Below are 12,380 nucleotides of genomic sequence, written 5' to 3'. Positions count from 1 at the left end.
GAGGCCTATCCCAGGGACCAATTGCAGGATTTGATGAGTCTCTCCTTGCTTTAAGAGACAGTCATCACATTATGAAATGCCATCTCTTTTTTTTCTCGCACTTGTGCCATGCCATTTGAAAACTCTTTGGCTGCGCTATGTTTTCTTCATCAACAGTTTCACTTCTGCAAAAACCCTAACAAAACAAAGCTATTTCTGGGAATAAAGTTAACGGCAGATAAGATATCTAGACATATATTGGGACTGGGTTTTTTTTTTTTCCCCCTCTCTTTTCGAGAGTTGAAGTGTGTGGAGAATTTGTTAAACTAGAAAAACAGACTGTGTTTAGAATGCTTAAAAAGCCCATCTCACTTGAAAAACCCTTAAACAGATTTTGTATGTTTCCCATAGGTGTGTTGATGTCTTTGCCTTTTTCACCCCAAAAACCCCAAGCCAAACACCAAAAAGTATAACTCCTCCTTAAGCTAGAGGTGCTCAAAATATGTGTGATGGATGAAATTCCAGAAAAATGAAGTTGAAGCTTTTGCCCTGGGTGACCTTTCACTGGCCATCTTGATTGATATAGCAATGAAATCTAGGATATGTGCATCTGCCTTTAATTAAGAAATTCATGAGGAGAGTTTAGGATGTATGTTTAAATGGAAATATTCCAAATGCCCTAGTTGCTGGCAGAGGATGCCTCAGGGAAGGTCTAGCGATTCCATTCGGAAATTACAGAAATATGTACATATTCATTTAAAATCGAAACTTCCTACCACAACCACCAAACTTTCCAGGCTCTGAGCAGAAGAGAAGCTTTAATTTGGTTGTAGAGCCAGGGGGACTCCCCTGCTTCCCTTTGCACATTTGATGAAATATAAAATGTTAGAGAACCATCTTTCCAAAACATAAACACCTCCTTTGCTTTATTTTCATCTGTGATTTTTCTTTTGCTCTTGCTTTTTGTATTCCTAATGGCATCTTACTGGTCTTTCTCCCCCAATTAATTTTTGGGCCTTGTATGTCCCACTTTACTTTGCCCAGCTGAACCACAAAAAGAATGGAAGTTCCGTTTATTTATGTATAGACTTTAAGTCAAAGTAATTGATCTAAGATGCAAATTGCACTGCTCTTCTCGCTAAACATAATAGTTGGTTCCTTGCCATTATTCGCTGTGTTTTAACTTAAAGCCTGGTAATAATCCTTCCCATCCCTTCCAGTTGTTTTAATTGCTCCAACAAACACTGTCTGTTTGAATTTAAACAGTGTATCTGCAGAAGTAAGTTCCCCTCCCCCCTTTCCTTGTCAGTTGAGTCAGGATCTTCAGTGAAGCAGTACTTGCCTTAAATGCAGAGTGTTCTTGAAGGAGCTCTGAAATACTTCAGAAGGAAGGAAAAGTATCCATTCTGAGTTGGAGAATGAAGGGACAAGAGATGCCATTACTGTTGCAGATAATTCCCTGCTATGAAGGAAGAAATTAAACTGGGTATTTTTGGTTTATAATGAGGTAGGTGGATCAGAGAAGAATCTTGCTTGTAGATTTATGAACTAAATGTAGAACTTACAAGCCGTCACTTTGAGCTCACCTCTCATTGGGTCTGAGTACAGAATCATATTTGTATTAGAAGCTGGGGATGTTGCCAGAGAAGAGGAAACGTTGTTTTAATGCAGGGTGACATTAATTATGGGACTTGGACAAGAAATTTTTGAGAGCCGTTCTCTTGGACATGCCGTTTCATTTCCTCCACCTCCTCTCTCCTCTGCACTTGAACAAATCACTAGTGTGGAGAGGGGGAAATGGACACCTCTTGACCCCAGTCCGAAGGAGAAGCCCGATGTTCAGCCTTTCCAGAACCTTGTTAGAAATCCCAAATGCTGGAGCTCTGAAAGACAACTAAGTATATGGAGTGGCTGGAGAGGGGTGAGAGGGATTGCTGTGGAGCCTGGGCCACCCCCTCCTCAAATGCCCCCTTTGCTCCCCACCCCTCTCCTTGTTTTCACACCCAAGTCAGTTCCAAGCCTTCATTGTCTTCTTCCCCCTCCTCTCTTCCTGCCCTTCTTTTTAACAGCAGGAACGAATTTCATATACACCTCCCGAGAGCCCAGTGCCGAGTTACGCTTCCTCGACTCCGCTTCATGTTCCAGTGCCCCGAGCGCTCAGGATGGAGGACGACTCGATCCGCCTGCCCGCGCACCTGCGTGAGTGTCTGTCGGCGCGTGCGCGGGGGTGGGAGGACGGATTCCCAGTGCCACCGACAGAAGGATGGACTGACTGACAGGGGAAGGACCGACTGCGCGACTGTGTGTGTGTGGCGGGGCAGGGGTGGGGCGTGGGGCTTGGGGCTGGAGAGGGGCAAGCTCTGAGACTGTCACTCGGGGTCCACTTTGCGAAGCTGCTTTGCAGCCCATCGAGAAGCTTGAAACGCCTGTCCCCTGTTGCCGCATTACCCCCAACATCTGGAAATGTGTACTGTATGGCAGAATCCACTAGATCTCCTAAGAGGCAAAGGGAACTTTTGGGGGGAAGTTTTTCCGTCTCCCTAGGTTCATACTTAACTCCTCTTTTTAGTATTTTCATGGGCCGGAAATTTGGGGCAGTTCCTGAGTCAGACTCCCTCCCTGCTTTGCTTTTAGGCTGTGTTCTTCCTTTCTTTATAGAGCCTGCCCCTCTCCTCCATGCATGCGGGCTGCTTTTCTTTCCTTCATTTTCCTGCCTGGATATGGCCTTCCTGTTCTGTCCTTTCTTCTCCTCCCCTCTCCTGTTCTCTTGCCCGGCCTTGGCCCTGTGGCTCTGATCAGTTTGCGTCTCTTTCCCCCTTTCTCTCTTAGATCACCTCCGTCCCTTGCCTCTCCCGGCTCCCTGTCCCAGTCCTCAACTGCAGCTTGGCAGAGCACCAGGGCCAACCCACTTGTGATCTCGGGGCCAGCCTCCAAAGCAGCCAACACCTGTCATTTCCTTTTTGTCTTCCTTTCCTGTGCTGCCACCCAGCCTAGATGGTACAGCGTGATGGGGCAGCTGGGGAGAATGAGTCACCTGATTCCCACCCGGATCTCAGTGGCCAAGAAAATGCCAGATTTTCTGACTTGAATGTTGTCCTGAGGGCACAGGTCCAGGTTGTAGAAGACACAGGGGGTCACCTTGGCCCTTCCCTGGCTGATTCCTCATACTTTAGCAGTGACATGGTTGTGCTTGCTCTGTCTTTCTGGCATGGGGACGCTCCCCGGGATATTTGCTGCCTCTTATTCCATCCCCCCTCAGAAGCCAGAAGGTAGCCTGCTGAAAGTAGAGAATAAAAAGAGACAGGATGTAGGCTCCTCTTCGTTCGCCGTGTGAGAATTCAGGGAATCAGGTGATTGTGTTGCTGGGAAGTCCTAGGGGAATATTGCTGGCTTATCCCTTCTCCTCCAATGAGGAGGGTAGCTGGGCTTACCCAGAGGAGCTGAGTGCTACGAGAACCCTTCCTTCAGCTTCAGCTTCAGCTTCAGTCAGTATTTACAAAGCTACTACAAATGACAGTCCGCACATTCCACCTTGTGCAAGCAGGTAAAGGGCAGAGTACCACTCTCCCACCTTCTCCACAATGAACTTTTGAAGGTGAGATTGGGACTGTAGCCATGCCGTGCCAGGATCATGATGGCGGGCACTGTTGTCCTTGGTAAACAGGAGCGATGGGAAGCCAGAGGAGTAGATGGGACTGGAAAAGAAACCAGAGTCAGGTAATAGCATCCTTTCCTCCAGAGGCTGTCCTGTGTCCAGTACATTCACTCTAGGAATAATCACTTCCAAATCGAACAGGCTCATGCCGTGCAGGCAGAATACCCCTGCCATCTAGTCTCCTTCACTTATTTACTCCACGAATAGTTATTGATCATCTGTGCTGCACTGGACACTCTTGTGGGTGCTGGGAATACCGAAGTGAACAAAACAGACCAAACTCCTTGTCCTTACAGAATTTAAAGTCAAGTAAAGGGGGAAAAATGTGTGAACACTTGTCCTAAACAGAGATTTCTCTCATAGCTTTTTAATCCCTTTGTTTTGAGACATCCCCCCACCCCCAAGGAGGCCCTGACTCTTGATTTGCCTCTGGATGCCTTTATTTTTGGAAGCCCTTTTACCACAGCCCTTTTACCTATGCCTCCCCTATAGGTAGTCACTGTGGCAGAAGAAACGGAGAAACACACCAGACTAACTAGTCTGAAGATCTTCACTCCTTATTAGTTCTACTCTTAAACTAGCTGGCTGACCATGAGTCAGTCACCGTACTACCCAGTTTCCCTACTCTACAGTGTTGTGCTGCAAAAAGAGAACATTTAACGGCCCTCTTCACCTTGAACTGTCATGAGCTCACTTAGGGAGTCCTTCTCCGTACTTGGAACTGTCTCCCATGCCAGCACTGTTTCTGAAGTAGACGGTTTCCTCTCGGGCCTCAGCTGGGCTGCCTACCCCTGCTTTGCAGGCCTTGGTCCAGGCACTGTGTGGAGTCCTTTATGTAAATTATTTTGCTTCATTCTCCCAGCAATACGTGTAAGGTAGATATTCTTTTAATATTTGGGCCACATATAAGGAATTTAGGGCTTTGAGAATTTAAGGAACCTGCCAAGGTCACACAGTTAATAAAGGGTACAGTCGGGATTCAAACTCCATTCTGACTCCAGAGCCTACACTCTTATCTATTATGCCACTATGTAAGTGTGTTTTATAAATACTTTTTGGATAGATGGATGAATTCAGAGTTGACACTTTGCTGGTATTCACTGATGTGGCTGTAGTGGCAGAAATGGTTTATGGCTGGAATCTTCTAACCGGTCAGTGGGTTGTGGAATAGTTTGCTTATGTCCCTCAGATGGTTGGATGGATGGATGGATGGACGGATGGATGGGTTCCCACATATATAATGATCAAATACAGGACTGCAGCAAATCCCTGCCGCCCTTAGAATATAATCAGGTGTTAGAGTATGGATTCAGGTCAGGGTGATGCCTTCTCTCTGGCAGCCTGACTCTGAGCCCCATTGGTCCCGACATCTGGACTGAATCCTCTGAAAATGGAGGCTCCCAGGCTCTTTCTGTCTGTCCTCAGCTGGGGCTTTCCACATGCGGCCAAGCTGCCCTCCTCCTCCTCAGATTCCAGGATTCAGCTGCCCATCGAGCTGTTTGAGAAACGTCTCACGCAGCCCCCCAGGATGGTTGAGGCTGCACCATATACTTGGAAGATGCGTCCCAGCTGGGTTTCCAAACCAAAAAGAAAATAAATATTCTAACAACGGAATTGGGTTATTGCTGTTTTAATCTGGGATTCCAGACAATTCCCAATGGAATGCTCATGGAAAGTACGGGGAAGAATCTGAAAGCCAAGACAGCAGCAGGACATTTATGGTATTGCTAGGTCGAAAGCATTTTTAGCTGCTTGTTTTAAAGAGATACTCTCCAGACTGTGTGCCTCAAAGTCGCTTCTTTCCAAACCATTGTCCTTCTTGATCTCCAGATAAACCTTCTCCCTTAACTCTTTTTCTCTTTTCGTTCTTAAGTCAAAATATATCCTTTCCTGGTTGGAGGGAAGGCAGGGCCTGTAATAGTGAAGATCCTCATACTGAGGGTTTCTCACCTTTTTATTCTGAAGACAGAGTGTGACAAATTAGCAAGCTATCGAGAAGTAGAAACTAATGCCTCTCCTTCTCTGTGCCTGTGATAAAAACAAAGTGGTAAATGGAGCCAAGTGTTAAGTGGTGATTACAAAGGACTTACTAGGACCGGGTGGGGTAGTCTAGGCCTGGGAAAGGAGGAGAGCCCAGGGGAGAAGGGCCAGCCCCACGCCATTCTGGCCTGGCCTCCTCGCTGCCCACACGTGCAAGCCGGGCCCCGTCAGTGGTCCTGCAGCGGGTTTCTGGAACCTGCCTGTTTCACTAGGAGAGCAGACACCATACGCTTATGGAGAAGACAGAAAGGGCTTCCTCTTTATATCCATTTCTCCTTCTGCAAAGGGTACTGACTTCTTTTTAAGGTTGAGGGTAGAAGAACTAAAGTGTAACAATTACAGCAGGTAGGTGGGACACACAAAGTTCTAGTCCTTAATGGGAACAAAGCCTCTCACTGTACCTTGAAAACACTTAAAGGACCAAAGACCCCCGATCGTGCCAAGAGGAGCTCCTTCTTGATTCTCCAGCCAGTGAAGTCTTTTTTTTTTTTTTAAAGATTTTATTTATTTATTTGACAGACAGAGATCACAAGTAGGCAGAGAGGCAGGCAGAGAGAGAGAGAGAGAGGGAAGCAGGCTCCCTGCTGAGCACAGAGCCCGATGTGGGACTCGATCCCAGGACCCCGAGATCATGACCTGAGCCGAAGGCAGCGGTCCAACCCACTGAGCCACCCAGGCGCCCCCAGCCAGTGAAGTCTTTTGCCTCATTCTCACAAGGGTCCTCATGATGTGACGGGGAGATCCATCCATCCTACCTTCCTTCCTTCCATACTTCATTTTTAAATATTTTTCATTTATTTATTCAAGAGAAAGAAGAGCATGAGCAGAGAGAGGGGGGCAGAGGGAGAAGCAGACTCCTAGCTGAGCAGGGAGCCCAACACAGTACTCAATCCTAGGACCCTGAGATCCTGATCTGAGCTGAAGGCAGTCGCTTAACCGACGGAGCCACCTGGGTGCCCCTGGCCAGGAGACTTTCCTAATTTGTCTGCCCAAAGACCACCTTCTTGTAAATTCCTGAGGGAGGTGTGTGTGGTGAGAGGGCCGCCGTGGGTGCCTCACGAGGAGGTATCAACCCTGTGAAACACTCAGCCTCTGACAGCGATGCTTAGGGCTGCCCATCTGATCATAGAAAGTGTGCTTCAGACTTATGTAGGCAGAATTTAAATCACTAAGTGTCTTTTCTTTATTTTAAATTCCTTCTCACATAATCACTTCGGATGCAGCCGATAGAGTCACCTCTAATCACAGGTTGATGGTGTCGCTTTGCCCGGAGACTCGGCATTCTGCGGTGCCGGTTTGGCCTTATAACTGCCCGTGAATTGATATTTAAAAATCATATCCTAGGACTCATTCATCATATTTAATAGGGTTACGGTTTATGCTGTTGCAGGTTAATAAATAGCCATAATAGCCGCTCAGTTTTCTAGAATCAGAACACCAGAAATAGTCCCTTGGCTCTACTTCCTTTCCTTGTGAATCTTTCAAAATTCTTACGTTACTACTCCTACTTGTGTGTGTTTAATAACTTAATTTAATGCCTTCCTTTGGAAACGTTACCTCGTGGCTCACCCACTTGGTGATTTTGCCTTCTCAGCAGAGTAACGGAGTTGAAGACAGTCACATGGCAAGCCAGGCTATATTAGAACTAGGGTAGTGAAAAGAGATGCAGTGCCTCACTTTCCTAATTAGCTAGAGCAACCCACCATTTTATATACTTGCAAGTTAATTTTGTTCCCTAAGAAGAGGCAAAAATGGGAGTTAAACATAATCGTATTTCGTATTTTATATTGTTACAAGCTTCAGCATGTGCTCCTATATATTATCTCATTTAGTCATGCAAGAGTCTTTGAAGCTGGTGTTACGAAGTCTGTTTTATTGATGAGTTGACTATGGTTCCGATAGGCCCCCCGAATTGTCCAGGTTGACCCAAGCCTGTGCAGAGCCAAATGCGGTATCTACTTTGGAAGTCACCACTGACACTTCTTGGGAGAACACATAATGACAGAGTCTTGTGGCCTTGGAAGTAGCAGCCGCCCTGACTTTGGAGTTGGCCCAGCCATGGGTACAGAGACCAGGAGTGCTTTGGCTCTGGTCGTGCACCTGGCCATTCATTTGAGCTGAACCTCAACAGGTCAGCTTCCACGAGGAACCAGAGGTGGTCACTATGAATAAGTCATTCTGGTCTTGCCCACGCGCCTCTACTCTTCCTCTCTCTTCGCTCTCATGAGCTCAGGTTGATGTTTAGTTTCTGTCTGCAACCAGAGGGATAGAGCTGGCCGTGAAAGCCTCAGAGGGCCAGCTCCAGGAGTGGGGCTCAGCCATGTCCCCAAATCCCCTGGCATTTCACCAGGAATGACCTGGGAACAGGTCCTCCTGCTTTTTTTTGCCTTTCCAAATGAAAAGGCCTTGTAGTAGGAAGGGCTGGGGTTCATACAGACCTACCTGAGTGGGTTTGCATTCCAGGGCTTCCTCTTTCATTTACAAAGATGATTTAACTTCTCTAAAACTCTCATGGTCTAATACACTTACTCGTAAGGGTTTGCAATAAGGATCAGGGTAGCACCTCACACAGTGCCTAGCAAACAGTGGCCAGCAACTCGCTAGAGCTCTTTCAGTTTCCCAAGCTGATAAATAGCCTGGGTAGGGGGTGGCTTCCTCATTTTCAAGGGCCAAGAGAAGCATGTATGTCCTTGTTTGTTTCACTAAAGAAAGAGCTAGACTTTTGTCTACATGGCATTGAACTGATTTCCCTAAGTCACCCTGGAAATGAGTTGTTAGATAAATCCTCTAACAACACCATGATTTCTGGGAGCTAAGTTCTCCTCTCAAGGCACTTTCCTACCTGCCACTCTTTTTACCTCTCTCTGGCATGGTTTTCTTCATCGGTCTTGCCGGAGTCTGTAAGTCTCCTTCCTGAGCCTTCCCTACTCTTCTCAAACCTAGCAAGTCCTCCCCTGTCCTCTGTTGTTATCAGTATTCCAAAAATGGCCTCCCCTTGCACAGCTGCCTGTGACGTGTCATGACGTCACCAGCAGAGTTGAGGCAAGGACATGGGGAAGATTTAATTCTCAGTCAGCATCTGACAGAGTAGTAAGGACTTCTAACAAAGATGGCCAGCCACCCGTGTTTTAGATCTTGTTTCCCCTAAGCCTTCCTTTGGGTGCCTCCACTTTTCCACACTCAAATGCCTGAAGGCTTTCTACTTTTCCAGCAGCACGGAGCCCTGCTTAGCTGCTTCAAACAGCTTGAGGAGAAAAAACAGCCCGCCAGAGAACAGCCAGGATGCTTTGGAAGGGAAATTTCCTTTTTGGGCTTGCAGTCTGAAAGAATTTCCGATGCAGGCAGACGTTAATTCCTAGCTCCATGCTTCCTGATAAGGAAGCAGCTTCAATAAATGCAGCTATTTATAGAGGCCCCCCCCCCTTTTAAATATATAACCAGAGGTCTATTGACCTTTTCTTTCACTTTGCATTTCATGCCGTGCGCTCTGTGTACATTTAAGGCAGTTCCTCCGGCAGAAGCTCTGACAAAGCGCCTTGGTCCTGGGGGGGTGGGGAAGGGAGGGCTCTCCATGTCCTTGGAATTCGGAAGTTGATGTTTGGAAGCTTTTGGCAGTTGGTGGTCCCTCCCTGGTGCCGTGGGTTATTGAGGTGACCCCAGAGACATCCCACGCTATTCTAGACCAATATGGAGAGATGATGACAGACTAAGACAGGCAGCCATCTAGAAGTAAGAGCCCATGAGAACCAGTCAGCCCTCTGAGTGGCGACTTGAACAACAGGAAATAAATGATACTCCCATTTCTTCTGTCTCCTCTCAACTGTCTCCCCTCAGACTTCCCAACCATCAGGAGCTCCGTGGTCTTTCTCTTGGCATGTTTAGGGCCCCTGTTCATAAGTTCCGTGGCCAATTTGATATATGGCTACACAATCCTTACAGACAGACATGAGGAAGATTCATTGTGATGTTGGCTTGAAATGGCTTTCCTAGGTTACTCCTCTTGTCCTCTTCATTATCACAAAACATTTTTTGGGCTGAGTCTATAAAATAGGATAAAATTTCCATTCTCAGGTAACAGGTATTTTCTCCCATTTTGCTTCATGCCCAAAATCTTTTTTTTTTTTTTAAAGATTTCATCCATCCATTTGACAGACAGAGATCACAAGTAGGCAAAGAGGCAGACAGAGAGAGAGGAAGGGAAGCAGGCTCCCTGCTGAGCAGAGAGCCCGATGTGGGGCTTGATCCCAGGACCCTGGGATCATGACCTGAACGGAAGGCAGAGGCTTTAACCCACTGAGCCACCCAGGCGCCCCGACGCCCAAGTTAAATCTTATCTGCAGCCCAGGCTCTTGGGATTTCTGACAGGATTGACTTTGACCACCTCATCTTGATGTTTTTCTGGAGGTGAAAGTTGCCACAGACATGTGGGTGTTACTGAGTTCACTGTTGCCATAGGGGGATCCTGTGTCAGTTGCCTGAACCGTCCACATGTGTTCTGGGGCTTCTTCCTTCTGATCCCTTCTGAAGCAAGGTAGAGCAGTGTTTGAGAGATGGAAACTGTCCCTGGCTCTGGCCACGTGCTGTCTGTAAATTCCCAAGAATAATTAGTTACCCTGCCCTGATAGTTCCTGCTTCCATCTCGGGTAGGTGGATTAAACTCCATTCCTTTGAAATTAGACTCTATTTCTGTTTCCTCTAGATCATGGATAGAAATAGCCTCAAATGGAGCTCCAGGATTTCAGTAATAGAAATGCAGATTGCAGATCTAGGTCCTGGATAAAGAGCTGGAGATGTGTGGTGGCTGCAGATGAGATGCCTGGAAGCAAAAGACTAACCCAGGTGGGGCTGTGCAGGAAATGCTTGATTTCAGCAATTCAAGGAGGCTGGATTCTCTGCTCTGGGGTAGGAGCATGAGCTGACGTGGTTCACTGAGAAGGGTGAAGGTTTCTAACAATCAGTAAGGAAAAAAAAAAAAAAAGGCACCCAGGTGAGTCTTGAAGTCGTGGGATAATAATATCTTAAGAAAAATTACAGGAGTAGCAGGCAATCTATGTAGTAGCTCCCCCTAAGAAGTCACAATATTAAGATTTAATCACCCATTTGTTTTCCAGGCTTATCTTTGCCAGTGAGTTTCTCTTTTTGTGGTCATACCCCATTTGCCAGTTTGCTTCTCCTTAGGAGCCGTTCTGAGGCCAACTGTGGATAAGATGCCACTCTAAAAGAATTTCTGGGGCAGTAATGTATGGGAAAAGGAATCACTGTCACTGCTGTTCATTGAGCACTTTGTAGGCGCCAGGACCATTCCGTATGTTACACTGAATGATCTCTAATGGTGCAAGGTAGATTATGTCTGTATCTGTAGCTGAGGCTCAGGGTGGTAAATCACTGCTGAAGGTCACACAGAGAGAGGGTGAAGGGGCCATGATTTAAATCCAGATCGAAGCCCAAAGCTTAGGCTTTTTGCCACTTCACTTGGTTGCTGCTTCATTAGGAGCTGATAGAAGTTATGGTTAGAACCTGTTGGTTAGGGCACCTGGGTGGCTCAGTTGGTTAAGCAACCGCCTTTGGCTCAGGTCATGATCTCAGAGTCCCTGGATCAAGTCCCACATCGGACTCCCAGCTCCATGGGGAGTCTGCTTCTTTCTCTGACCTTCTCCTCTCTCAAGCTCTCTCTCACTGTCTCTCTCTCAAATAAATAAATAAAATCTTTAAATAAATCTTTTTAAAAATAAATAAATCTTTAGATAAATCTTTTTAAAATATTTAAATAAAACCTTTAAATGAATAAATAAAATCTTAAAAAAAAAAGCTGTTGGTTAGAAGGAGAAAATCCAAGCTAACAGCTTGATTTTTTTTTTTTTAATTCAAAGGAAATTTTTATAAATTACAGACAAGGAGGGCCAAAGGGATAGAATGAGGGACATAAACTAAATTAAGTTGTGAAGAAGCAGAAGAAAAATTTTCAGATTCAGTCCTCTATGCAGATGGTTATTTGTAATATATTTTCAGGTACCTCTATAAGTTCTGGAATGTTAGACAAAAAACTAAGTGAAAAAGGGATGATCTACCTCCCAGATGATTAAAACAGCAGGAAAGGTGATGTGCTCAGAGATTATAATAATGAGTTCACGAAATAAAGTTTTTCACTTCCTAATACTTTTGTTAGTCTGACATGCTTCAGAAAAATTGTATGATATCTCAGTGCCTCAGTTTACCAACACGGCGTATGTTCCAGGAAAGTCTACCACAGGGTAATAGAATAGGGAGTGCACTTGTCTGGGGTTGGTCCTCTGAGCATTGGCCCACCGTGCTCCCTGCAGGGGGCAGGGGTCATCCCAAACAATCTGTTCTTTCTCCTAGGATTGTAGTTTCTGTGTACATAAAGCAGAGTAGCCTGAGTATATGATTCCCCTGGTCCTTCACAGCCCAAACATTTTATTTGTTCTCTGATTACAGAGAGAAATACAAGGGAGATTAGCAGTGGAGCATTATTTATAGACGCTAAGTATCGTGATCATTCACTTGACTTTGAGAACTCAACATCAAATTTTAGTTCAATGGTGGTATTTCAGTGATACAGGAAACTGTTCCCTGCTGTAGCTGTGATTGACTTGTGAAGATGCCCTCTTGCAAGGAAATAGGGAAATTCTCAACGCCTGGTACTATGGGACACTTACCCCCATTGCCCATGGTCAAGATCAGGTAT

At 46.0% G+C, this 12,380-nt stretch overlaps 1 protein-coding gene across 3 annotated transcripts in view; it reads left to right on the top strand.

The window, feature by feature from the left end:
• Nucleotides 1-12,380, top strand: part of ETV6 (ETS variant transcription factor 6) — a 232,567-nt gene that overhangs the window by 90,740 nt on the left and 129,447 nt on the right. For 2 of the 3 annotated variants that reach the window (XM_045073229.1, XM_045073227.1), the window contains exon 2: nucleotides 2,049-2,178. In XM_045073229.1, coding sequence (XP_044929164.1) covers nucleotides 2,049-2,178 — 130 coding nt within the window. The remainder of the gene's footprint in view (nucleotides 1-2,048; nucleotides 2,179-12,380) is intronic. The other variant, XM_045073228.1, reaches the window with a different exon arrangement.

Source organism: Mustela putorius, unplaced genomic scaffold, assembly GCF_011764305.1.
Source record: "Mustela putorius furo isolate JIRA1106 unplaced genomic scaffold, ASM1176430v1.1 tig00537227_pilon_pilon_pilon, whole genome shotgun sequence".
In the NCBI taxonomy this organism is placed as follows: Eukaryota; Metazoa; Chordata; class Mammalia; order Carnivora; family Mustelidae; genus Mustela; species Mustela putorius.
The sequence above is the reverse complement of the archived record's forward strand: the minus strand, read 5'-3'. Positions and strand labels throughout refer to the sequence as shown.